The 25,152-nt window shown below is 40.8% G+C and overlaps 1 protein-coding gene across 1 annotated transcript in view; it reads left to right on the top strand.

The window, feature by feature from the left end:
• The window catches only part of cux2b (cut-like homeobox 2b), an 85,091-nt gene that overhangs the window by 31,366 nt on the left and 28,573 nt on the right, over positions 1-25,152 (top strand). Inside the window, exons 2-3 of the mRNA XM_061279392.1 lie at positions 5,670-5,780; positions 6,472-6,519. Of these exons, the coding sequence (XP_061135376.1) occupies positions 5,670-5,780; positions 6,472-6,519 (159 nt within the window). The remainder of the gene's footprint in view (positions 1-5,669; positions 5,781-6,471; positions 6,520-25,152) is intronic.

Below are 25,152 nucleotides of genomic sequence, written 5' to 3'. Positions count from 1 at the left end.
GTGATTTTAACTCAGTCCACCTCAGCGCAGTACCTTGGTAGAATTCTTTTTCTCACTTGTCAACATTTTCCACCATGCTTTGTCTTTGTGAGAGGCCCCAAAAAGCTTACTACTACAGATGTAATCAAGCCAAACCTAGTTTAATGAATCAATGTCAAACCCCCTCAATGCAATTCATTAGTGAATCCCGTAATTTGCCTAAAACTCTTCCACTTGCAGAAAATCATACTGTCCTCTTACCCTGTTTTAAAATTAGATTATTCCCTGAGACAAAACATATATCCATCATACCTGGTGCAACATGAGACACCATCATCTGATGTCATAATCTTTCAAGCCTGAGCTTTCATACAAGCATTGGTCTGTCTGTCTGTCTTTTGGGGGGCGGTTTGTCCATAGTAGGGTTGTCACTATCAAATATTTGTTAGAATTGATTATTTCATTGATTAATCAAATAAAATTCTATTTTGCAATGAAGTGTATCCCAAAATGTTCAACCAGTTATTATTTGGTATTGTTTCGTGATTAAAACAGAAACCAAAGTAACAATCAAGCGATATTAAATGAGAGTGATTATGATTACCAAACCTTTTGAAATCTGATCCAGTTGCTGGTTGAATAATTGTTTTCCTAAGTAAAAGAAGATGTTTGAAAACATCTTGTGTTGATCAGCCTCTTTTTGTGAAAGACTATAGAAATCAGAGAATAATTTATGTTGAGAGGCTGACATTAGGGAATTAGACAATTTCAAGTTTAACAACAGTGCTTACTTAATTAGAAAGATAGTTGTCAAATAATATGATTTGTTGTCGATACATTTTGACCACTCTGGTCTATAGTTCTCTCAGTACACTGTAGTAGGGACCACGCCCTACACTTAAGCGTGGAAATGTGCTCTTCCTTAATGAATACAGTTCAGTTAGTTCAAGTTGAGCATCCTTATGTGCAGGTTGGGTCCATATTTGAGAAGCACATGTCTCATGATTAAATTTGGTTATACTTTCCTGCTTTCCGGATGTTCAGTGGGCTTCAGGTCTATCTTACCAAAGCCAATAAGCTTCTAGCTTCTTGGTCTTTGTTTCAGAGTCAGAAGTCACTACGCTATCCCCTCACAGATTGACTTGAGGACACGAGCGCTGAATCTGTGCACAAATTCCCTCTTTCCTGTCCCTTCAGCCCCGATGACAGCTTTCCTCTCCCAGGGGGACATTCATCAATTATGGCTGGATGTTTGACTGGCACAGGCTTAATGACAGGATCTCTGTATTGACCCGACTGCCACACACTCAAAATTTGGTCCCTCGTGCCCTTTTTAAAAACCTGTCAAATGATTAAAGAGAAACTTTATGGCATGCTGAATTCCTTTTTCATCCTAGATGACATTGGAAGCATGTATGTCTATTTTAGACTATTCTATAAGATTACAACCCGTAATTGTTTAATTCAGGTTAGTGACAAATTCTGCAACTCCCCACAGAGTATAAAGGATCACTATCAGGGGTGGGACAAAATATTTATAATCAAGGTGTTTTTGGTACTTGAAAGGCACTATATAGCTGTTACTATTATTATTATTATTATTATTATTATAACAATGATTATTATAACAATGATTATTATAATAATGATTATTATTAAACATGTTATTTCTCAACAACAGATATTGATAATTATTTCTCAACAACAGATATTGATAATGTCCCAATGTATTTTAAGTATAACTTTTTATCTTTGTGTTCGACCCTTTATGCTCTTAAAACAGCCCATTTAAATGGCTAATCAAAATTTTTTTATAATGTGTTTATAATTTTTGCTTTGTCTGATGCATCTGGGTTCCTTTTGTTTGTGTGATGAGTCACAACATTGCTAAGAGAGGAGTTAATCATTGTTTCTTGTAAAGGTCAATAATGCGGAATCTTCCGATGCTAAAGAAGTCATTTTGTTGCACCAAGTGTGACTGTGCCCACATAGAAAAGTTAATTTTCCATTTTAGTATCAATTATCATTTGAAATTGTGATTCAACATGTTATTCTCGAAGGCCTTCTGTGAGGATCAATAAAGAACTATCTTAACAAAGGGTTATCTTAAAAAGGGAGTTAAGACAAGCATTTTCTTTACTACAATATGTTCTATGCGGCCCAATTAGTCTAAACACAATATTCAGATTAATATTGCAATTGTGGAATATGAGTTGAGCGGCAAAATCCACTCTTTGTATTCCATCTCAGGGGTCGGCCATTTTGCCACTGTTAACTTCAGATGACATCCCAGTTGCCCAGGACTCGGGTAACAACCAATCACGAGCCTTTAGGCACTGTGATGTCATTTTCAGTCGACAACAAGTGGCCAAAATAACACACAAGCGAGTCAAAGCAAGTACCGTATTTTCCGGACTATAAGGCGCACCTAAAAACCTAAAATCTTCTCAAAAGCTGACAGTGCGCCTTATAGTCCAGTGCGCCTTAGATATGGACTATATTCCTAAATTCAAACTGGCCCGAAGTATTGTGTCATGAAATCAAGCATAAGTGGCCTTCTGAAGACTATGAATCATGAATCAAAAAGACTATGGATCATTATTTTGTGATTATAAAGTCATTTGTTGCATCTGAAGTTGAAATAAAAAAGATAAAATGGAGAATGATTAAAAATCTGACATGATCCATTAATGGTGCGCCTTATAGTCCGGTGCGCCTTATATAAGGATTAAGTTTTAAAATGGGCCATTCATTGAAGGTGCGCCTTATAGTCCGGTGCGCCTTATAGTCTGGAAAATACGGTAGTTGAGTTTCAACTCGCACAGCAATGTTAAGTAGAAAACCATGTTTAGAATAGCGGGGCCGTATATACAATATGTTATTATAAAGAAAATTTTTGAGTTGACTTACAATCGCAGTACTGTATTGCATATTGTTTGATTCCTGACTGACACTGCTCTCCTCAACAAAGAGTAAGAAAAAAGCTCTGAAGTTTCATTTGATGGGTTGTTATACCGCTTCCCTTCTAATGAGAAACAAAAGCAGCTTCATGGTCATTGGACTATTTTTTGACCATGCAGTGTCATCATTGTCTTTAATACAACAAAGCAATTAATATACAACTGAAGGCGCACTGGTGGACTAAGACCATCCATCTAAAATACTTATAAAATCCAGTCAATCACTTCTTGAAGAATTTACATTTGGCAAGATTAGTTGGTCTGGGGCCACTGGAATCTAGTGAAGGTTAGCAACTTTCTAAAAGACTCGTTAATCTTCAAAAAAGCTCATCCCAGATGGGCTGTAATAACCAACAGAACCTTAGAACTCTTGTCATCTTATCCTTTATGGCTTTGGTCTTCATCATAGCTACAGTACAGTTTTCCAGGAATGGCCAAATTCATGCGTCTGAAGTATACTTGGTGTAGAGTAAGAGTAGGAGTAGTCTATGAGCTTGTATTACTTGTCTTTATCCTAATTACATAGAACTACCGTAATTTTCGGACTATAAGTCGCACCGGAGTATAAGTCGCACCAGCCATAAAATGCCCAAAAAAGTGAAAAGAAACATATATATGTATATAAGTCGCTCCTGAGTATAAGTCGCCCCGCCACCCAAACTATGAAAAAAACCGCGACTTATAGTCCGAAAATTACGATAATACAAAATCACGCGTGCACACACTAATGTCCCCTACATGGTGAAGAAATTAATCAATTTGACTATCTATAGTCTGGCCTCTAGAATATAAAGCATACCATTCTTATTTTACTCCTCTGTCCACATTTTCCTGTATTACCATGAAATCAAATCACACGACTGTCCTTCAGCCATCTTGGATGTCCATTGGAGCCTGTGATGGCAAACACAGATCACTTTCAGGAGCTTGTGGACCCCTGATTTGGGACTAAAAATGGTAGCACTATTTGAATGTAGGCTCACTTCACAAATCCTTAAGTTTTTTATCAAACCCACTGACGTACACTAGCATGAGTCTCAAGCATGACCATTCCTAATGGCATCAAATTATGAGCAGCTAGCATTAGCGCTGTAAACAGGCTGACATTAGCCCCTCCTGCATCGTCAGTAGCATGATTCGTATTTGATCTTCGCTCTGCCTGTTTGCTAGTCTTACGCAAAGTCGATGGAAAACGTTTCCTATAACGTTTCTAAATTAGTAGATTGGCGTTTCAATTGGTCAGACAACAGCTTTAACATAACCATTGTAATGTTCATGTTATTTTAAAAAGCTGAAATAATGTTTTTATCTTGCAACTTTAACATGTTGGCAAACAGCAGAATGCTCCATCTTGTGCTGTTTGCCATCGTTAGCAACAAATCCACAAATTGGCATTGTACACAACAACTGCTAGAGGTCTCAAGAAACTCACTTGACAAGTTGTAAAAGTGACAACTTGAGTTAAAAGCTGGAGCGCAGATCGTAGTCCTCCAAGTTGCTCAGTGACTTGCCAGTCCAGGGACTTGAACCAGTAGCCCTTCAATTAACAGCTCTGACCGGCACTCTGCTACTATCTCATGAGGCTGCTGAAGTTCAAGTCTCATCCCGTCCTTTTCTTCCCCTTTTCCTCCTGTGATGATTTATTAAATTGCCTTTAAGTAAGACTGTGGATTCATTAATTAAAATACTGTCAATTTATTATCCTGGCTTCATATATAAATTCAAAGTTAATAAGATCCCTTACAGTTGTTGTACCCAAGCAGTAACAAGAAAAGTTCCTCATCAGTTATAATGAATCGCAGTTACAAATGAAGAAAAGGTGAACATACAGCTGTCTGTTCACTCGATACTCAGTAAAGGGGAGTAGACTTCAGAATTGCCTTTTTTTCCTTTTTTATACTTTGCTGAAAGAGCCAGGAATTGGATGACTGGTCGATAATATTGGATTTGCGGATGGTGTGCAGAGCAGCCGAGTCTAGCATGAATGCAAGGTTCTGATGAAGGGCCTGCTGCACAGACAACTTTGAATCGTGGATCGGACATGTTGCCTGCGTGGAGCACTCCTTTCCTATAACACTGGCATGTAAACAAGCAATGGGCAGGGACAATAATCAAACATCTATTGCAAGGACAGTCGTAGCTGGAGGGTAAAGCGATGGGAGTGGCTACTTGAAAATCTGTTCACAATCAATATAAAGATTGGTGGGTAGGAGATGAAAATAGATTTGATGTATAATTGAGCATTTTGTGCTGATATTTGTGCTGTGTTAGCATATTGGTGTGTTGTTTGAATTAGATTTTAGCTGGGCTTTAAAACAGTCCTTCAATTGAGGAGAAAGCTTTATTTCTCGATAAGGGTATTTGTCAGGTTATTTGGTTTCCACACGTGACTCAACCCCCACCCTCTCTTTTCTGCCCAGCCGCTCACTGGCGCTTGCTCTATAGCGGTTGCAAGTATATTGATTATTTCAAATACTGATTATCTAAAAGGCCTTGTGCCACTACTTCGGATTTATATCAGTTAATTATTTATGGGCAAGGGCTGCCTGTAAGTATTCATGCTACTATATGATTATTATTACAATAGTAATATTCACTCTCTTTTCATATTGCATTACAGATTTATGTACGCTCTTTACTGGATGAGGGTTGGCAGGCTAAATTACCCTTTCGCTCGCTCTCTCCACTTTGTTCTATTCACCATTGCGCTTGTCTTTTGTCTGTTTGCAGAGGGAGCTAAACTCTGTAGCATCTGAGCTGGCGGGTCGACAAGAGGACAGTGAACATTCTCATAAGCATCTGCTGGAGTTGAGCAGAGAGTTCAGGAGAAATGTACCTGAGGTGAGACACAAACACACTAAATGCGATGTCAGTGCCACACAAACTCTTTTGTACGGGAAGTTTTTTTTTTCGTAAAAGATGCATTAGTTCAGTATCTATTACCAGTTAGCGATACTAGTCAGCAATAAGGGTTAAGCCAACCCCCATAGTGCCCTCCTAATCCATAGCTCTTCTACCAGGCAGAACTGGCATTTAAACAAAGAAAGGAATATAGTGATGTATAATAAAACAATTAAAAAAAAAAAAAAAAAAAAAAATATATATATATATATATAAGTTTAAAACCAGGAGATTTTTCATTATTTTTATTATTTTTTTTTTTACATAAATGGGCCTTGCAACTGCATGCTGTGGTTCCACTCGTCCGCACCCCCCCTTTTCAGACCAAATACGTTGGTGTAGCACCGTAATCTTTTCAGTAAAATACAGGCATTTAAGAAGGGATCAGGCTGCCGTCACTGGCAGTCCAATCCCCTTACCTGGTGTTGTGGGAGCTCACACAGTCTGGGTCCTGAGCTTTAACACAAGCAGTAGTTGGAAAGCCTCACTTTTGAAACGTTTGCTCAAACCCTGTAAATTCAGCCACCAATAAGCACACCACTCTTACACATGTCGTGAGGCAAAATAATAAAAGAAAATAGAACTGACAATATACCGTGATGAAAACGCGTTCATATTTCTCTGCACATAGGAAGTCCGGGAGATGGTGGCACCAGTCCTCAAGAGTTTCCAAGCCCAGGTGAGTCAACATTTCCAGTTTACACAAACAAACATTGTGTAGGTTTTTACTTTGTCCTGGAAAATTGATTACAAAATCACCCCTGAACTCCACCATCACTACTATCTAGAGCAAATTATTGAATCAAATGGTCGAATCCATGCCATACTTTGGGCACTTATTGACCGATGCCTTTTCTGTCAAAGTGAAGTAGCATCTATCCGCCATTAGATGATCAGATATCTTGCTTCTCATATTTTCTTGCCGAGACAAGGCCTCATTTCCTGTTGTGATGCTGCATTCACTGTGCCCCCTTGTCTGACGGTGCCATATTGAAAAAGTCATCTGATACCTACCATGTCTCTGCTCCAGCCATTAAACCAAGGTCATAAATCACATTTGTGTGCTGCGTTATGGTCCGTAAAGCAGACACTTATGGAAATGATACCGCAAATATGTTTCCAGTGTTGCTCTCCTCCAGCTGGTTGCTAACCTGAAAGCCCCATCACCAGCATGACAACATACCACTTGGCTTGTCCGTCACTATTGGAAGCAGCTTCTTTTTGATTGTTTAGAATTGCCGATGTCCAAGCCACTACGGTCCCTGGAAAGAGTTCGATACTATATTCTGCAATGTTGGATGATTTGTCTGCTAATTGAATTACCACAACATTGCACAAATATCAGAAGCAGCCTTCTATATCTTTATTGTGAAAACAGGAACCCATAGGATTAATTTGAGCAATAAGCACCATTGATGTCTGACAACTGAGAGCCTGGTTTTGTTCCAGAGTAGCTAAAATAAATTGCTGATAATGAGCCATGACCCCCCCACCCTCCACCCTGTTTTTTTTTTTTTTTTTGCTTGTTTGCTGCAGGCCTCCTTTGGTGCCTCTCTTGTTTAACTTTCACTGGCTTATATTCTGCTTGTTGACAGAGGCGGCTTCAGATGTTATTTTGATGATGAGGTGCCATGCCATAATCCTCAAGTGTTGTCTGATACACTTTGACCGTATTGGTAATGTCAAACAGCTTGCAGAGGCTTGTGAACTTTACCCAGCGGTAGTCTGCGACCTCGGCGTCAGCTCTGGGACCTCGACCTGCTGCTGCAGGGGCAGACTGTGACGACAGGGTGGAGCCGGATGGGCTTGTTTGGCTCCGTGCTTAGGGACGCTCGGATGCTGCACCGTACAGGTGCTCCAGGACATACAAATCCTGGAGTGTTTGTGAAAATGAATCTAGAACTGGGTCCTTGGCTTCTACACCCGCCACTTCCCAGTTGGGAAGCCCAGAGGAACGCCTCGTGGTATTTGGACCCTCATCATGCCACTTCTAAAGCAAAAGTCAACTCCTTTGAAGTGTTTGCGACATGACAGGTTTCTCCCTCTTTTCTTATTCATTTCTGTGTTCCCCACCCTCTTCCTCTCTCTGCTCTCGTCCAATCTCGCCGTCTAATTATCGCTAACCAGGCGACTGATTAGAAACCCGACCTAGTTTTTCTGTAGAGTTCTGTGGAGGAGGAGAAAGGGTTAATCCCAGAGCTGGTGACTGTCATTGGTCGCTTCCCTCCTTTTTCTCCTCTTTTCGTTCTGCTATTCTTTCTTTCCCTAGAAGTTTGCTAATGAGGTCCCGTCAGAGCTGAGGAAAGGTGTTAATTTGGCCTTGTGAAGTAGGAAGGAGATTAAGGACAGTGAGGAGCTGAGTTTACGGCTTAAAATACACCGCGGTCCTTATTAATCCACTGGGCCCTTGGAGGCTGGCGTTTTTGGATTTATAATGAACACTGTTTTATAATTAAGGTACGTTTAATAAAACTGTATTGAGAAGAATACATGGTGCTTGTCTCTCTAGTCTTAGGTGCACCTTTGGGTGCTGTACGATATGACGGTTACTGTATTGATCAAATAACCGATGGTAAGAGACTCGACCCCGCTGGACCTCTCGATGATGGCAACTTTGCCCAAAGTACAGTCACACCCAAGATCCAACAAGAACGTGTGGATTTCTCAACACAATTTACACCTTCCTCACACTTTTGAGTGTAAGATTCCCTCAGGAAAAAAAACTTTGTTAGGTGTAGAAACAGAACAATGACACGTTTCTCCCTCGTTTTTTTTTTATTGCCAACAATGTGAATATCGGCCTCAAATTAACAAGTGTTTCATTTTTCTCGTCCACACTAAGAAAAACGTATATGGCTCCGTTATCACGGAAACTTGCTTTACGGTGATAATCGGTGTGTTGTATTTTAGAGCTCATAATGAGAGTTGTGCAGATGGACAGTCTGATAAATAGTTTGTAACATGTAATTAGCAGATCTATTGGTTACATACCATTAACCCCCTCAAGCTCAGGAATCATTATTGGCCTTCATTATCTACCAGCAAGGTACCGTGGAGCTGAGTACACATCAAAAAACATCAAAGTGCTATTAAGGCTCTGCGACCAGCGGTGGGGGCTGGTGGACACCTGTTGATGGGTCTAACTGTGCCATTTCTTCCCCTGGGCTTTGAGAAAGATGGGTGGTGGGGGGGCACAGTGTTTTCCTACATTTTGTTGTTGCTTGTTTTCCACGAGAGCCACTTAGCAACTTCCCAAAATGACTCAGTTGCTGTTGGAAAAGGGACAAAGAAACCAAACTTTGGTTTACACATTTGGTACTTTTAAAATATTTCCAAATAATTGAATGGGTGGCTTTTTAAATCGTTATGGGCAATCATAGTCTTCTTTACTTACTATTTAAGATAGATTTTTTCTGGGTAATACGCACACAGTGAATGATGGCTTTGTCCATTGTAGGGTTGTCACTATTAAACATTTTTTAATTATTTCATTGATAGATGGAATACAATTCCATTTTGCAATAAAGCGTGCCACAAAATGTTAACCAATTGTTATTTGGTATTGTTTAGCGATTGAAATCTATCTATACGCTCTATGCATATGTATGTGTGTATACACAAACACACACACACACTCATGTCAATTGTGTAAACATCCCCTGTGTGTCAGGCGTGCAATGGCCCGATGATCAGTTGAGGGCGTACACCTGGGACTGGCTGCAGCTTCCGCATGACCCGGACCAGGATAAGCAGTGTAGAAAATGGATGGATGATGGATGATTCTTGTTATGGAGAGTGCAGATTATTGACTTGACCTGAGTCTTGATGTCGGAAAGTGTTTCAGAGAACTGCGTTGCATTGGCCTGAGCTTGCCCCCATCGTGCGGTGCGGTGCGGTGCGGTGAGGCAGACAAACACCATCTTTGATCATCCATCGAGAGACAAACAGTTCTTCCTTCTTTTTGATGAATTCCTGAAGGAAATGATAATTTCTCTTGAATGTATGAATACGTTATGAAGAGTGGAATGAATCCAAGTGTAGAGGAATGATAATTAATTACAGTGCTATGATAAAAGGCTGTGGGTGTTATGACGCAAGCTTCCTCCGTGTCATTATGAGAGGCTCCGTAATTACCTTTCTGCACAAGCCAGTGCTCCTGGCGATGCTGGCGGTGAGAGCGCCGCACACTGAGTGAGTCCAACGGTCATAAAGCTTTTCCGTGCCTAATTGTCTGAGGGGCTCTATGGCACTTTCATAGATGAGGGACTGCGCCGTTAGGTAAAATGCTTGGCGATGCACACCAGCTTTTCCAGCTCAACGAAGACAGATCTTCATGATGGCCTAAACATTGCGGTTATTAGCCACAGATTGCTCAAGTGGATGGCAAACCTGGAAAGGTGGGCTCGCAATGAGCGAGCATCAAAATCCATTTCAAAGCAGACTGAAATTTTCAGTCTTTCAATGCCATATTTTTGCACCGTTAAACCAGGTCCTTGCCTTAATGCTCCTTTTGTCTTTTAATCCATGTCATATCCTGTCCCTTATGAGGGACATTTACACCAGCCATCCTATTTCTCTCTCTCTCTCTCTCAGGCTAAGACCGGTATGCTTCAGGTCTAGCTAATGCTCGTGTCCTGACCGACCGACTGTCTCGTGCTCAATGAGCAGCGAGCCACTTCCAGGCTCTTCAGCTCATTACGTAATCAAAGCACGTCCAGGCTTCCAGCCTATTGTGGGCAACATAATGGGCTCCTGGGCCTTGTAAACCATCATTTCTCTGCTCCGGCTTCATCACTAGCGCCCTCTTCATAGTAAGGACTAGGAAGAGGGGGAAAGAGAGACAGAACAGAGGAGGGTAATTGGACTTAAGGTAATACTTTCCTTGAGCCGTTTACATCTTCTCCAGAGGGTGAATGTCTTCATCTGTTATTAACTTGTACTCAAAGCTACTTTCCCCCCCCAAGTTAATGGTTTTTTTCAGTTGCATCCAGAGATTCTAGTTAAACATATCGACTTGTGTGCTTGAATGCGGTTGATGATAGAAGCTACATTGACACTTTGCACATACAGTGCTTCTCATCCAAAGATTTCGCAACTAACCTGTCAATTTCATTTCTTACCCAGCTATTTCGGTTCCATAACACTCATTAGGGGAGAGTGGGCCTTTTCTAGCTGTCTTTGGGGGATGGGTGGCACACACCCTGGACTGCTTGCTAGTCAGCCACAGGACACATTCAAACAACCATTCATGCTCACATTCACACCTACGAGCAATTTGGAGCCTTTATTTGCCCAACATGCATGTTTCTGGAATGTGGGAAGAAAATCACCCGAGCTCAAGCAGAAAAACTTTAGCGTTATTTACTGGTTTAATATTGTGCGTTTGTCGATGTGCGGTTATTATTAGAATTTTTAATTAACATGGTTTCCCTGAACTTTTACTGTACAGTACAGTGCTCTATGCTGAATTAACAGACCTGCCATATTAGGTGACAAAGTTGACCCAGTGTCACCATCCACTGCCAATGCACCGCAACTGTAAGATGTCAAGTTGTGTGAAAATCAGATGAATTTTGTATAATCCATCTGGCAGACTGATGCCACCTTCAGATTGGGCCTGAAAAGTCGTAATTTATTATTTCAGATTGCTCCTTTTTACCTGTGGTGACTGATTGTTGTCATTTGTCGGGAGATGGGGGTTGTGCTAAGATTTGTCAAGCTTTACATCAGCTTTCCTAGTATTGTCTTATCTGCTCTCTGCAGTGCTGTGATCTGACGGTGTGTGCGCATATAGTATTTATTGGCCTGTTTGTTTTTCTGTCCTAAGTGATGCCCCGTCGAAGCGTCCTAGTTTGGTGTGCTCATTATTATGGACGCATGTTTAGAGCCGGCGATGCGCACCAGGTAAAGAAGCCAGGGCTGTTATAAATAGGCACTTGTCTCTCAAGCCATGTGGAATTGATGAGCTTCAACACATTGTGCTCGGCAGTGCCAGGTTTAATTTCTACCGTCCTGACAGCACAAACCTCAGAGCCTGGAGACGTCACGCCTGACTGCCACTGCTGTGCAAATGTTAGCCATGTTTGCAGAATGGACGCACGCGCGCTGCTGTCTGCACCGCTCTTGTTGGCTATCGGACTTGTTTTACATCTGCTTTCCTAAACCCCCGTCACCTTAAGAGACATGCAATCACGCCCCCCCCCCATTCTGACCTCTCACCAAACACCTCCAGACATCAGACAGTAACTAATCTCAGACGTAGCTGGCCTCCGTCGATCGTCTTGCTGCCATCCATGCAAAGACACTAGTCACTCGCACTGCTCCTCACTCTCCGCTTCTGGCAAGAGCACAGTCAAATTACCCACTATAAATGTGCGAAATCGGTGGCTCGGTGCCGGCGACCACATGCCAAAAGAAATAAACGTCAGTGCTCCTAAAATCAGGAAAAACTCGCACGAGGAGGAAAAGACAGAACGGGAGAGGCGTTTCTTTGATTCTCCAGCGCTGTTTTCCGATATCAAAACGGAATGCGAGAACAGCTGATGCATTAGGAGTTGTTTTGGTGCTGAAGCAGAATTGGACTTTTTTTTTTCTTCTCTTTTTCTCTCGGCTATGAAATTCTCATTGTAGTGAAATCTAAACACGGCTAATTAAATCTCCAAACTTTCTAAAGAAAGCTCTCACAAAAGCACCTGGAATATTAATTTAGACTTCAATAGAGTGACTTTAAAGCAAATCTATTGTCTTTCATTGAGACTTGCAATTTTATTTCTGCTGAGCTGGAGTATGTAGTTATGATTGATCTGGTAATTAAAAATATGCAGCGAGTAAAATTAACTGCTCGCTTTCTCTTTTTTATTTTTTTTATTTTAGAAAACAGTCTGCTATTTTTCTCCTCTTTCCAGGATAGGTAATTGAATTGTCCACATCTGTGTTTTTGCACCGCATTCATCGGCCTCATTATTTTTCCATTTTCATCTTCCTTGTGGGTGATCGATGAATTGATAAAATGATGGAGCCTATCTTTAATAATGCGAGGAAAAAAGTTGCTTCTGGCTAAGTCTCTGAACTTTTGTTTGTTCAAATTCTACAGTGTATTTTTTAGGCCATGAGTCTGGCATCTTACAGATTTGTCAGATTTTGCTGTCCCACTGCAAAAACACACGTCGCGTTCCCCCCGCTGCGAGCTTATGCTCTATGGAAATGGTGCTTGTTGAGGCTCATTTCCTAAATAATAAAGAAACTGGGAATTTAAATAAAGACAGCATGAAGTAGGCCAAGCTACCTAGGGAGCATTTTGCTTGAAGAGATAGCAGCTCTAAATGTCACATGCGCCAACATTAGGGCCCATTCTTTATAATTTGACCTGACAGTTTGGGTCTCTTCTAATATAGGATTAACTGCAATTCTAATTAACATGTGTCTTCATTATAACAAGACACTGCAAGAGCACGAAAACTCTACTGACATACTCATCACTGAAGTTTTTTTTACTTTGTTCAGACATCCGCTTGTTTTCATGTGATGTTCTAAATCACACTCTACCCTTTTAAGATGGAAGCCCACAGATCAAAGTATGCTTTGCTTTCGTCTCAAATATGTGCGTTATGAGTGCCACTGCTGAGCCCTCTGTTTTTTTTCTTCTTCGGAGCAATAAAGTGGTCATAGTGGTCTAAGGAGAGTGTTAAAGACACCCTCAATTAAAGCAGTAACTTTACATCTGTGCTCGCTGAAGTCCCTGTAATTGGGTCTCACTGGATTTGGCAGGAGGACTGTGGTTCTTCATCTAAAGGGGACTCCATTTGGAGAGGGGCAAGGGGACGCTGCAAGCTGAAGCACTTTAGTTGCCTGCTTCTGGATGCTAACAATTGGAAGGTTCAAAGGTCAACTGAAGCCAAATAGGACGAGGAGGTGGATCAAAATATTGAATCTTGCTACTTTGAGTCTTATAATGGGTGATGATTGTCATTGAGAAGTCTCACATTAGCACCGGATATGCTGTAACATAAATGGATGGAAACATTTTCAAAAATTTAATAACTAAATAGATCACATGTATATTAGAGCAAAAGTATATAGCATCAGTATTAATCGATTTGCTGGTGTTCTACCGATCGATTTACCAAAGATTTATAGTCGGTCATAACTAGGTAGACACATTTAACATTGCAATGTGTACTTTATCCTTACTGGTAAATATGCCATCTGTTTTTATTTTGCTTGGACTGTCATGTAGGAGAAATGGAGCCTTAATAAGGCCAGTCATTGGAATTGTAAAAATTAAAGATGAATCGTGCAAAATATCTGAAATTTCCAGATCAATCTTAAAGGAAAAAACATTTACAGGTCAGCTTCATTTGACCTTCTTTAAAGGGGAAGGCCAACCTAAAATGCACTTGCCTACGCACGGTATTGTATTTTTGCGGGATAAGAATTAAGTAGCAAAATCCACCCGTCTTCACCCATTTTTCCAGTTGCTGCTGACTAAAAATGACATCACAGTTGCTCAGGGCTTAGGTAACAACCAATCATGCAGAAAAAGCGATTCGCTAGAAGCTACCTAGAATATGTTCTTCAGAAGCCAAGAGAACATTACTATATACGCTACATAATGTATTTCCCGTCATTTCTGGACTACAACTACAAAATGCACCCGATTAAGCCATAAAAATAAACCTATACATACATTGGCCGCAGGTCTGCACGTTATAACATGGACTATTTTCCAACAAAGCTGTCACACAGATGGATATTTGTAAATATTTGTATTTACCTCAAACACTGGTGGATAAGCTGTTTGGAAGATGAATGAAGGAAATCTTAAAGGCTTTCTTGAGCTTTGTGTATAAATGCCCACCCCCCTCTCCTTCTTATTGTGTGTGTGTGTACAGTACGGTTATTTGTGAGCATGTCTCTCCCACTGGGTGACATATGAAGGACAGCTGAAGGTGTGATGAGATCCAACGATGGGCTTGTTTTATTACATCTAATATTGAGACCAATCTCTGCCCATTCACCTGAAGGACAAGCAGCTATTCCCTAACTAAATCAGCCAGCGACTGTGGCGTTAGAGGGCCTTTGCAAGCATGCACAGAAAATCGCACAATCCCCATGGTAGGCAAACATATTATGTGCTCTTTTTTTGGCCTCTTTGCTCAAACACACAGCCACACTTGTGTGAGCAGTAGCACGTCGGCCAACCTCGACCCACTTTTGAGTTGTGTGTTTGCGCTTCACCCCTAAAGTTGCAAATGCATCGGGTTTAGCAATGCAATGCGCCTTCAGGAACATTTTTCCTTTTTTTTTCCTAAATAAAATGTCGTTTGTTAATTATTTTTTTTCGGCTTTCAGCGGATGTTCTAACGAGGCAAAGCCTTAAATAGCACAGGGGCTAACGCTGCAGAATTATGACATCCCATGTGAGACTTTGCCCAAACCACAATGGCTGCAGTAGTGCGTCAGGTTTCTCTATTTATAACCCTCACGGAATTGTCCTACACTCTGTGCATATAGTAGGTTATGTAACCATCAGCAGCCAAGAGATAAAGTCAGATCCTATAAATAAAGCTTGCTGAAAAGTTATTTCCAAAGCTGCTTTGTATTGATTTAGTGCTTCAAAACGTCTTCTTTATCATGGTGGCAACATTGCATTTTTTACCCCCCAAAAATACATTTGACAGTGCATCTTTACATTTAATTAATTATCACTTTAAGCAATAATTATTTTTGCTAATTAATTGTTCGACAAGTTCTTTAATGATTTTTTCCCCCAAATGCTCAAAATTTCAGCTACTCAATGGAAAATATGCTCCAATTCTTGTAGTGATCTCTGAAGGTAAATAAATAAAACATTTGCTTTTAATCTGGAAAACTTGTTTGCATTTTCTGCACTGTCAGTTTGAAAAAAAAGTTCAGTTTTTTTCAGCAAAGGATGGAAATGTCCTCTTTTTTGTCTGATTCATTGATTAACAAATTAATTGCCAGATTAATAAATCTTTAAACTAACCATTAGTTTCAGCCCTAGTATATACTAGATAAATATGTGCATAAGTGTGTATATCAAAGTCAAAATCAAAGTCATCTTTATTGTCAATCCCTTCATATGTCAAGACACACAAAGAAACCGAAATTACGTTTTCTCTATCCCACGGTGACGAGACATATTGCACGATAGACATACAAGTAAACGACACAATATAAAAACAAGAAGGCACAGACACTAAACACTAATAAATAAATAAATAATAAATATAAATAATAATAAATAATATATATTTATATGTATAAGTCTACACCGACACGCCTTTGTTAAAACCCCAGTGTTTGGTGGTATTAGAAATATGGAGACTAAGATAAATATATATTTTTTTAAATCCCATGTGACCTTTAAGCTGTATAAATCAATTGAAAAAAAGTATTATCCAAAGTATGACATAACTACAACAGAGAGAAATCACTACGACTTTACAGTATGAAGAGCTATGTGGTGTATTCCTTCATCAAAGTTAACAATAAATATGTTAGACAGTTGTTTGTGCTGCTTGCGTTTTGAAAATTTTGATTTTCATATCACATATAAATCACACGTAAATCTTTTGACTTGTTGCAAACAACCCACCCAGAATGTTTAAATATCATACAAAAATAGGATATAAATAGCTACCTCTATATTCGTTGTACTAGATGACTAAACTAGGGGGGAAAAAAGCAACGCATGCAAACATTTGATGAACTGAGGTCTCGAGGGAGAAGCACCGAACTCTTGTAGCACATGCTTGTCTTCCATTACGTGAAGCATGATGGCAATTCAAAACCGCCTTAAATGGCGCTCCAATTCCAAATTGCACCACCTTTTTGTATTGTCCCAGTAGAATGCATTCACCCATAACTCAAATTGAAATGGCCCCTCACATCTGTCACGTCTAGTTACCATGAAAGCAGGTCATTACAATCATGCCAGCAACTGCCTGGCAGCAGAGGTCAATCAGTGTACATTAACCAAACAGAGCTCATTTGTTTTACAGCTTTAGTGGCGTGTTGGCACCAGTGTACATGAGCTTTAGGCTGGCATCCAGCGGGCATAGAAGGCCTCCCAGCAGACTTCGTATCAAGATGGGACTTGGCCAGCCCTCTAAGAGGGCTTAAGGAGACTAAGGGGTGTCCCTTAATTCTCGCCCACTGACATGAAATCTTCCTCTTTACTCTAACAGTGGGTATCAAACCCAAGGCCCGGGGGCCAGATAGCGGCCCCTCACATTATTTTTTTGTGGCCCGAGAAGACAAATTTTGCATTGACTGTGTGTCATTACTAAAATTAGAAATTGTCTTCACTTTTTGCAATTAAATATATAGCTAGCAATTTTTATTACCATTCATCTTTTTAAACTATTTGAGTATTTTTCTTTACAAGTTTCTGATTTCAAAACTAGTTATTCATCAGTTTATTGTGTAGCATATACTGTATATAAATATAGAAGAGACTGACAGTCCAAGGGAAACTATGACTACAATGTGGCCCGTGACAAAAAAAGTTTGACACCCCTGTGGTCTAAACAATCTAAAAAAAAAAAGAAAATGGTTCAATGCAGGCAGCACAGTGCACATGTGGTTTGTACATCTGCCTCAAATATCTGAGATTCCGAGTTCAAATCCGCGCAGGTGTGGAGCGTACCTGTTAGCAAGCACGCTAAGTGAATTGACTCTAACTTGCCAATAGGTGTAAATCATATTTACAGCTATCACCTTCAATTAGTCATGGTTTACAAGACTCACTCAAGAATCAGGATCATATTGTCTATAACAGGGGTGTCAAACTCATTATTTTCACGGGCCGCATTGTAGTCATAGTTTCTTTCGTAGGACCATTATGACTGTCAACCCAAATAAATGTATGAGGACCTCATAATATATACAGTAAAAGCGACAAAACAAACTGACAAATAACTCATTTTCAAATCAGACTAGCAAAAACTGGTCAAATATTTAAAAAGAAAAAAAAGATATTTTTAAAAAGGAAGACATTTTGACATTCTAGTAATGACACACAAATTTGGTGCACAATTTGTCTTCGCGGGCCACGTAAAATGATGTGGTGGGCTGTATCTGGCCCCGGGCCTTGAGTTTGACACATGTGGTCGATAAGAACCCTCTAGTTGGATGGCTACCAGTGCTGTGTCCTCATAAACTTTTGTAGATCCAGCTCAGCCGTGACTCTAATGAGGACAATTTTATGGTAAAGTGCAACACTTCTAAAAATATTTAAGCTATGAGTCAAGAAGTTGTTCTGATCACTCAATATATGACGTGCACTGATAGCAAAGGAAGCAGGAGCATTTGGGTTTCAGGCTTATTTGTGGACATTACTGAAGTGGGAACCTTCAGTTAGGAGAAGTAATATATTTTGCTCCAAAAATGACGGGGGTTGAAGTCAGTACGCATTAAATCGGGATCCATTATGATCCGTCTTGTTCACCTGGTCTCTTACAACAGTGAACGAGGTCCCATTTGGCAGGCGCTCTGACCTGTCAATGGCGTCGAGCCTGACTGGGAGTGATATTTTTCTGTAAAATATGCATGACATCAAAAAGCCTTAAAGGTTATTACAAATTAATAATGAGTTGTGGGCTAAGAGCAGTAAAAAATAGCCTTCCCTGGGTACCGTGTTTAAATGTTTAATTTAACATGCTCTAGTATAAATATGGACTGCCTCCCAGCGATCTTCCGATATTCCAAAGCCATCAGCCGTCTGGAATATTCAAACCCAAACCACTGAGCTCACACATTAAGATCGACATTTTGATTCATACAGGCATGAATGATCATCAGGAGGCATCGGCTGTTATCTTGAGCGCTTCGGTCTTTTTGTGACTCACAACATAAATAATCATAAAAAAAAAATAACATTAAAGCGCAAAGTCTCTGTCGACGCTGCAAAGCTCTTTCTGAGCATATTTTTAACACAAGTCAAATGATTGGCCCGGAACCCTTTGTCTCTGTAATGTCTGAGGACACTGTACAAAATTGCCTCACTCAAGTTTGAAATGTAAGCTGTCTGCTCTTCTGCATTTTCCGTGGAGCCCATGATGGTGGCAGCCGACTCTGGAGTGAATTTACCGAGCGACTACCTGGAAAACATCAACAGTCATTAATTATGTAAAACTCTCCTGGCTGCACGACTGTGGCGCCCGCTCTTATTAGACTCAATGTACTCTACAACGAGCCCCTACTGCCTGGAGGCGTGGAGGGATTATCAGCCTACCGCCATGAGCGCCCCCCCCCCATACAGAAAGACACAGACATGCTGAACGGTACACGCGTACAGTCCCAATGCAATGCATGCTTTTCTTCGGGGGGGGGTAGCTGGAATATCTGCTGTCTCTCCTCCCTGGTTAGCCCATCATTCACTCCCCTCCTTTGCAGGTCTTTTTTTCTTCCTCTTTCGCAATTGTTTTCGGCTCTCCTGCTCCACAATGAATAAAAATCGGCAAATCTGACAGGACAAATGATATGCCCTGTTTGTCGGTGAGGCCGCGAATCTACTGCCACCCGAGACGTTCTGGTCTGTGATTTCTGCTACATAGCGAGGCTTGACTGAGAGTACTACAATCGAGACTGACTTATTTATCAAGCGATTATTGACCTAATTACTTTTGCTCCGCTCAGCATAAAACGGCACATTGCCTGGCACATTGTCTCCGCAGTTCTCTCTCAGCTGTGTTCTGGATGCGGTCAAAGAATGGTTCAGTGGTGTTGTTCTGTTTCGCGTACGCTTCTTTGGAATGTTCCTCCTCGCTGAAACAAAGGCACCACTGACACGTGTAATTAATTAGGCTATTATGCATTCACAATGATAATTGCCTCACTGGAAAGTCACCAGGCTTGTAAGAGCGAGCGCAAGGAAAAGAGGGTGGAGAGAGTTATCCATCACTGTGGAGCCCCCTTGCTCGTGTCACGCTGTCTCACCTTGACTGGTATGAGGAAGAGCTGGAGAAGCAGTGTCAACACGTGTCTGTGGTTGAGATACGGATCTGCGCTTGCCAGGCTCTGATCACTCCGGAGGGCTTTGATTCACTCTGGCACAGTTACCCATGACACCCCATCTGTCGGAGGTTTGTTCACTTGGGTTGTACGATGCCGAGGTAACGGGGACACTTTATTTTTATAATTAGCCCTTACCTACCGTTTTTAATGCTTCTCCCAGCCATGAAATCTAGTGCAGGTGTTCTCATTACGATACTTTTTGCTACACACTCTTTCAGATCATCAGCTTGTGCCTTTATCTCAATTTCAGCCCTCCCCCATTCCTTCCCATCCTGCCAAAGCGAGATATGTATGAAAGACGCACTTTCCTCAAGGTATAGGTCATTTGCTGCGTCAAACACTTGAAAGTTTGCGCTCGAATAAAATGACAACTTTTGTCTTTTCAACTACAAAGACATTCAGAAAAGATTTGATTGACTCCCCCCATTTGTCTCTTCTTAGCTGTTGACTTTGCTGTGACTTTGGGTTTTGATCACAAGAGAGTATCATAGCATTTCTGTCGTCTCTTCTTTTGAAAGGTGTACCTAGAAACTGCTCTTGCTTGATGGAGAGACCAGCGTAGTACAACTCGGGTTGACTGTGGCCCATTTATGTTTTAATCACTACAATGGAAGAAAATATATCACAAAATAAGTGAAGTAGGAAACAAAATACGTAGCGACGTTTTTTATTTTTGTTTGCAATAAAAAAAGTAATATTAAGCTAAAAACAACAGAACAGTCCATATCCTCAAAGGGTAATTTTTTGATTATTTGTTTCCTTCACGTAAAGTGCTAGTTAGGGTTAGTGGGATAAAAAACCTGTATTCTTTGGCGTCCATCTGCCTTGAAAGTCTTAGGGTCCTTTCAATTGCAAAGGCTCCTGAAAAAGCATTCTCGTGAGACTTCCATGGATCAAGTTGTATTTTCACTCTTAACATGTCATGGGGTGGATCTCATGACTGTTAATTGCAATGCTCCTAGCTCCTTGTGCCTCAGTTCTTCAACCGTGACCTGGAGGTTGTTCTCACGCTGCCGCATCAAGGAGCATCTAGATTATCTTAAAGGAGCATTGAGAAGTGAGTATCAAGGAGCCTCCACAGAGGAGCTATAATGAGCAACCAGGGGTGTGTCCTCTGCACTTTTAGTTCCTCAACTCATTTCAACCATGCTACTCTTATTTATTTATTCATTTATTTATTTATTTATTATGTATTCATTGCTCTTTTTATTCATTGTACTTTTTGTATTGTTTACTTGAATGTTTTGTTGTCCGTGGACCTATATAATATAATATAATATAATATAATATAATATAATATAATATAATATAATATAATATAATATAATATAATATAATATAATATAATATAATATAATATAATATAATATAATATAATATAATATAATTAATCTGTCTTGTCACCGTGGGATAGTAGGAAACAATTTCGATCTCTTTGTGTGTCTTGACATGTGAAGAAATTGACAATAAAGCAGACTTTGACTTTGATTTGTCCCTCCTCATTTTTCTGTTGTTCTTCTTGAGTCTTCGATAGCATCACTGGTGAGAAGAGAGAAGACACAAACAGATTTGGGGCTCGACGACCAAGAAAGTCGCAGATAAAGGAGATTATCCCGGCTATCATGGCACCATGTGTTTGTATTCGAGTGGATTGCTATTATTTTACAAAGGAATAGTGATGTGGTCAGCTTTGCCTTCTGTCTGAGGGGCCGGTTCTCCTGTGACTGAGTGGAAGTGGCATCAGCCACTTGTGAGAGTGGGGCTTTGATTGACAGGCAGCGCTGATCTGAATTGACGCAGTGACGAGATGTGTGTCAGTGTGCTGACTGCTCATCTCACTTTGCACCCAGAGATGGGCACAGCCACCGCCATGTTGCTACTCCTGCTCTGCGATGCATGTCACCATGATTAAATCTCCCTTCAAACGTAGCTTGTGTATTGTGTGGGTGTGTATGCTCCCAGATTCAAGTGTGTGCATGTGTGCAGCGGGACACAAAGGCCTCTCACGATCAAGACTACTGTATATTGCAATAGAGTTTACCACTGGCCCGCTCGTCGACCCACATCATTGTCACTCCACACCAACTCATCATCATCGCCTTTGAGCCTACAGTCAAACAAACAAAAGTCAGTGGCGACAGCCGTTCTTTGAAAAAGCGTTAATGCATTTCCTTTTTGTGAAGGACATTTTAGGCATGTGTGAGAGGACAGGAAGGGCTTTTTCATTTTTTTTTTCATTTTGTGCTTGGATTATCGCATCGAGAAATGTGTGTCTTTAATGTTTTAATGCTAAACCATTTGCATGTTATGTATAAGGATGTACTCCTCTAAGGGCTTGGGTTTAGTCTTAAAATCTAAAACAGTTTACCATTATAATGACATTTGAAAATAATAGATCCTTGACAAATAAATTCTGTATTATTATGCTTACTGACATTCACGCTTTCCTTGGGTTCTTGTAATTTTACAGGGGGGAATGGACTACTCTATATGTTTTTAATCAGCTCTAGTCTTTGTCAAAACATTATCCGTAACCACAGTGAATGCTCATTTTGTGCCTCTGACATTAACATGCAAGAGCAAAGATCCAGTTGATTCCTCCCTCTAAGGTGTTTCGACTGGGGGTAGTAGTGGACTTCACACAGTTTTTGTCTAATAAGCATGGAGTGCGACGGGGGCTGTTGTGACATGCTGTCAGCCTGTGGGCTGGACCGGCGCTCTGTAAGCGCCACACTAGGATGGACTCCCTATGATTGTGCACTGACCTTTGCATCATGGGGAAGATGACAGGTAATTTAGAGACCTCAGGGAATGTGGAACTATACAATTGCGGTCCCCATTCTAGCCACAGCACCGACCACATTCACCTTGAGGTGTAAAATATGTCTGTGTGCACGCTGTGCAGGTGGGAGTGTACCCGCACGTGCGGCAAATGAAGTTCAAAATGAGCTAAGCCTACATATGCATACTCGCTAATACAATCAGGAAGGGTTGGCCTTGACGTCACGTCACACAATAATCACCTGCAACATTCCAACCCTGCCTCACGCAAGCAAATGTGTGTGCCCAACTGATAAGGCAGAAGGGGGATCATTTAAAGCGATAATTACATAATCATTAGTTGTGATAACTCTAATTGATGACTGCATAATTGCTTTTGCTCTTTCTGGGATTCGGATATAGCCATTTGTGAAGCTCCCTGTACAGTTTTGATCATTCGCATGCATCCTTTTAATCTGCTCAAAGCATGCTACTGTAGGTTGTCCGGAAACGGAGATAAATGCACAGAGACTCATTCAAGGGTGGTATTCTCAAAGGTTTCTACAACCGTATGTATTTCCCAGCAGCCTTGTCCCAGGGGCTGCAACACTGCCCACTTGCTAGCTGTGTGAAGAGTTATGGGGGAGTGCTAACAGGTTTTCTTTGGCTCTGTCTCTCGGTGCTCTACCCCAGGCTTCACTCTTGCTTGTAAACTCCAATTGTGTTCAAGCCCATTCCCTTGGCGGCTTCATCCTCTATCACAAAACGGGCGAAAAGCACAGAATGTGCTCTGAGCCCCAGCTAGCGCCAGAGCTATGTTGTGTAGCCAAAATGGCAGACGAGCGTTGGCAACATCGGAGGTCCTAGAGCTGTGCCTCTCTCATCGGCAACCATATGTGCGTCTATCTACCAGTGTGACACTTTGTTTTTTTTTGGAATCCCATGTATTTGGCGGGCGCTGGATTATCACGGGGATGACAATGACTCCCTGATCAACCCCTTGGAGTGCTTTGATGATGGCATGGGTGTGGTATCCACACGCATAGCGGATGCTGCCTATGATTGATGTGTCGACTTGCTTCTCCAAGCAGGTTAATGGTGTGATTGCTGCTTGTTAAACGATGATGGAGGGACTGGAATATGGTTGTAGGCTTTTTTTTTTTATACATTTGGGAATCTCAGTGACATGATCTTCATTCTTCTCAGGGCCATCAAGCAACCTGTGGAGGATGAGCATTCATAATTGTAAAGTGTGAACAATGGTTTGCTTAATTATGATGTAATTTGAAATGACAAACCATAAAGGAACCAATTATACAAATCACACATCGCAAATCTTGATCCATTAAATCCATTTGAAAATCCGCATCGATTTCATTGTCACAATGAGAAATAACAAGTCAGTAACAACAGTCAGTCGAAACCCAAATAATCAACCCAGTGAGGACTCCATTCAGAACGTATATTACAATTCAAAGTACAAGACAATCCATAAGATCCAGGTCTTCGGGTCAATCCTTTTGTTTCGTCATCCAAAAATGAGTGTAACTACCTCCTGAACAAACTACTAGTGTCACTGAGAAAAAAAAGCAAAAATGGTCTTTTATCAGCCAAAGGGCGTAAGAAGAAAGACATTTTTTGAAGACATCAACAAAATTATCATCAGAACGTTCATTGAGCGCTTTGCTCATTTTTTTCTCCTTTCCACTTGTCCATCTCATTTGGACAACAACTCGATTCACACTCATTAGTGCTTTCCAACCAAACATTTTGATAACCCGGATGTGTGACTGACTTGAAGTTACACCCTGCTAATTATGTCCTCCTTTTTGTTTTGCGCAGTGTGTATTTTTGTCGTACAAAAGCCCTCCCAATTTTGGAGTACTTGTAGAGCAGCTTGACACATCTACACCTTTTTCTGTAGGGCATCGGTAGGTGGGAGGGATTTAAATGGAGGTAGAGCGGAGAAAAGAAACAACACAATGTATTGGCTGGGAGATGACTGAAAGCAACATACTATTGCATCTGTATTGATTGGGCGCCGGCCTTTTACATTTTCCATGAACTCCTCTGAGCTGCTGCTTTGAGTGGAAGTGATGGGGAGGAGGTGGTTGCTTGATCGTCATGATATTTCTTTAAACATTATGTTGTCGTTATGCCTCCCCAGACAAGGCGGCAGCCATATCCAGTAAATCAAAGGATCCTGATGCCTTTTTTTCATCCCACACATCTAACTTATGACCCCAATAAACAGTCCCTGTGTACCATGACCATTATTGTCTACAGCCATTGTGAAATTATTATTATTATTTTTTTGTGTGGAAGGGCTGTAATCAACAGTAAGAAATGCGACTACTATATAAATGCCAATTTGAATTGGAGGCAGCACCTTCTGCTTTTCTTTTGACTTAGTAAGCAGGAGCGGGACGCAGTGTAGCCCACATTCACAAGTGGCGCTTTTCTTTCCATGGAGCCAGGTGGCAGCTAATTCACTTTCTTTGTCCCTCCTAAT

Source organism: Syngnathus typhle, linkage group LG5 (genome assembly GCF_033458585.1).
Source record: "Syngnathus typhle isolate RoL2023-S1 ecotype Sweden linkage group LG5, RoL_Styp_1.0, whole genome shotgun sequence".
Lineage (NCBI taxonomy): Eukaryota > Metazoa > Chordata > Actinopteri > Syngnathiformes > Syngnathidae > Syngnathus > Syngnathus typhle.
This window is presented reverse-complemented; position numbering and strand designations above follow the sequence as displayed.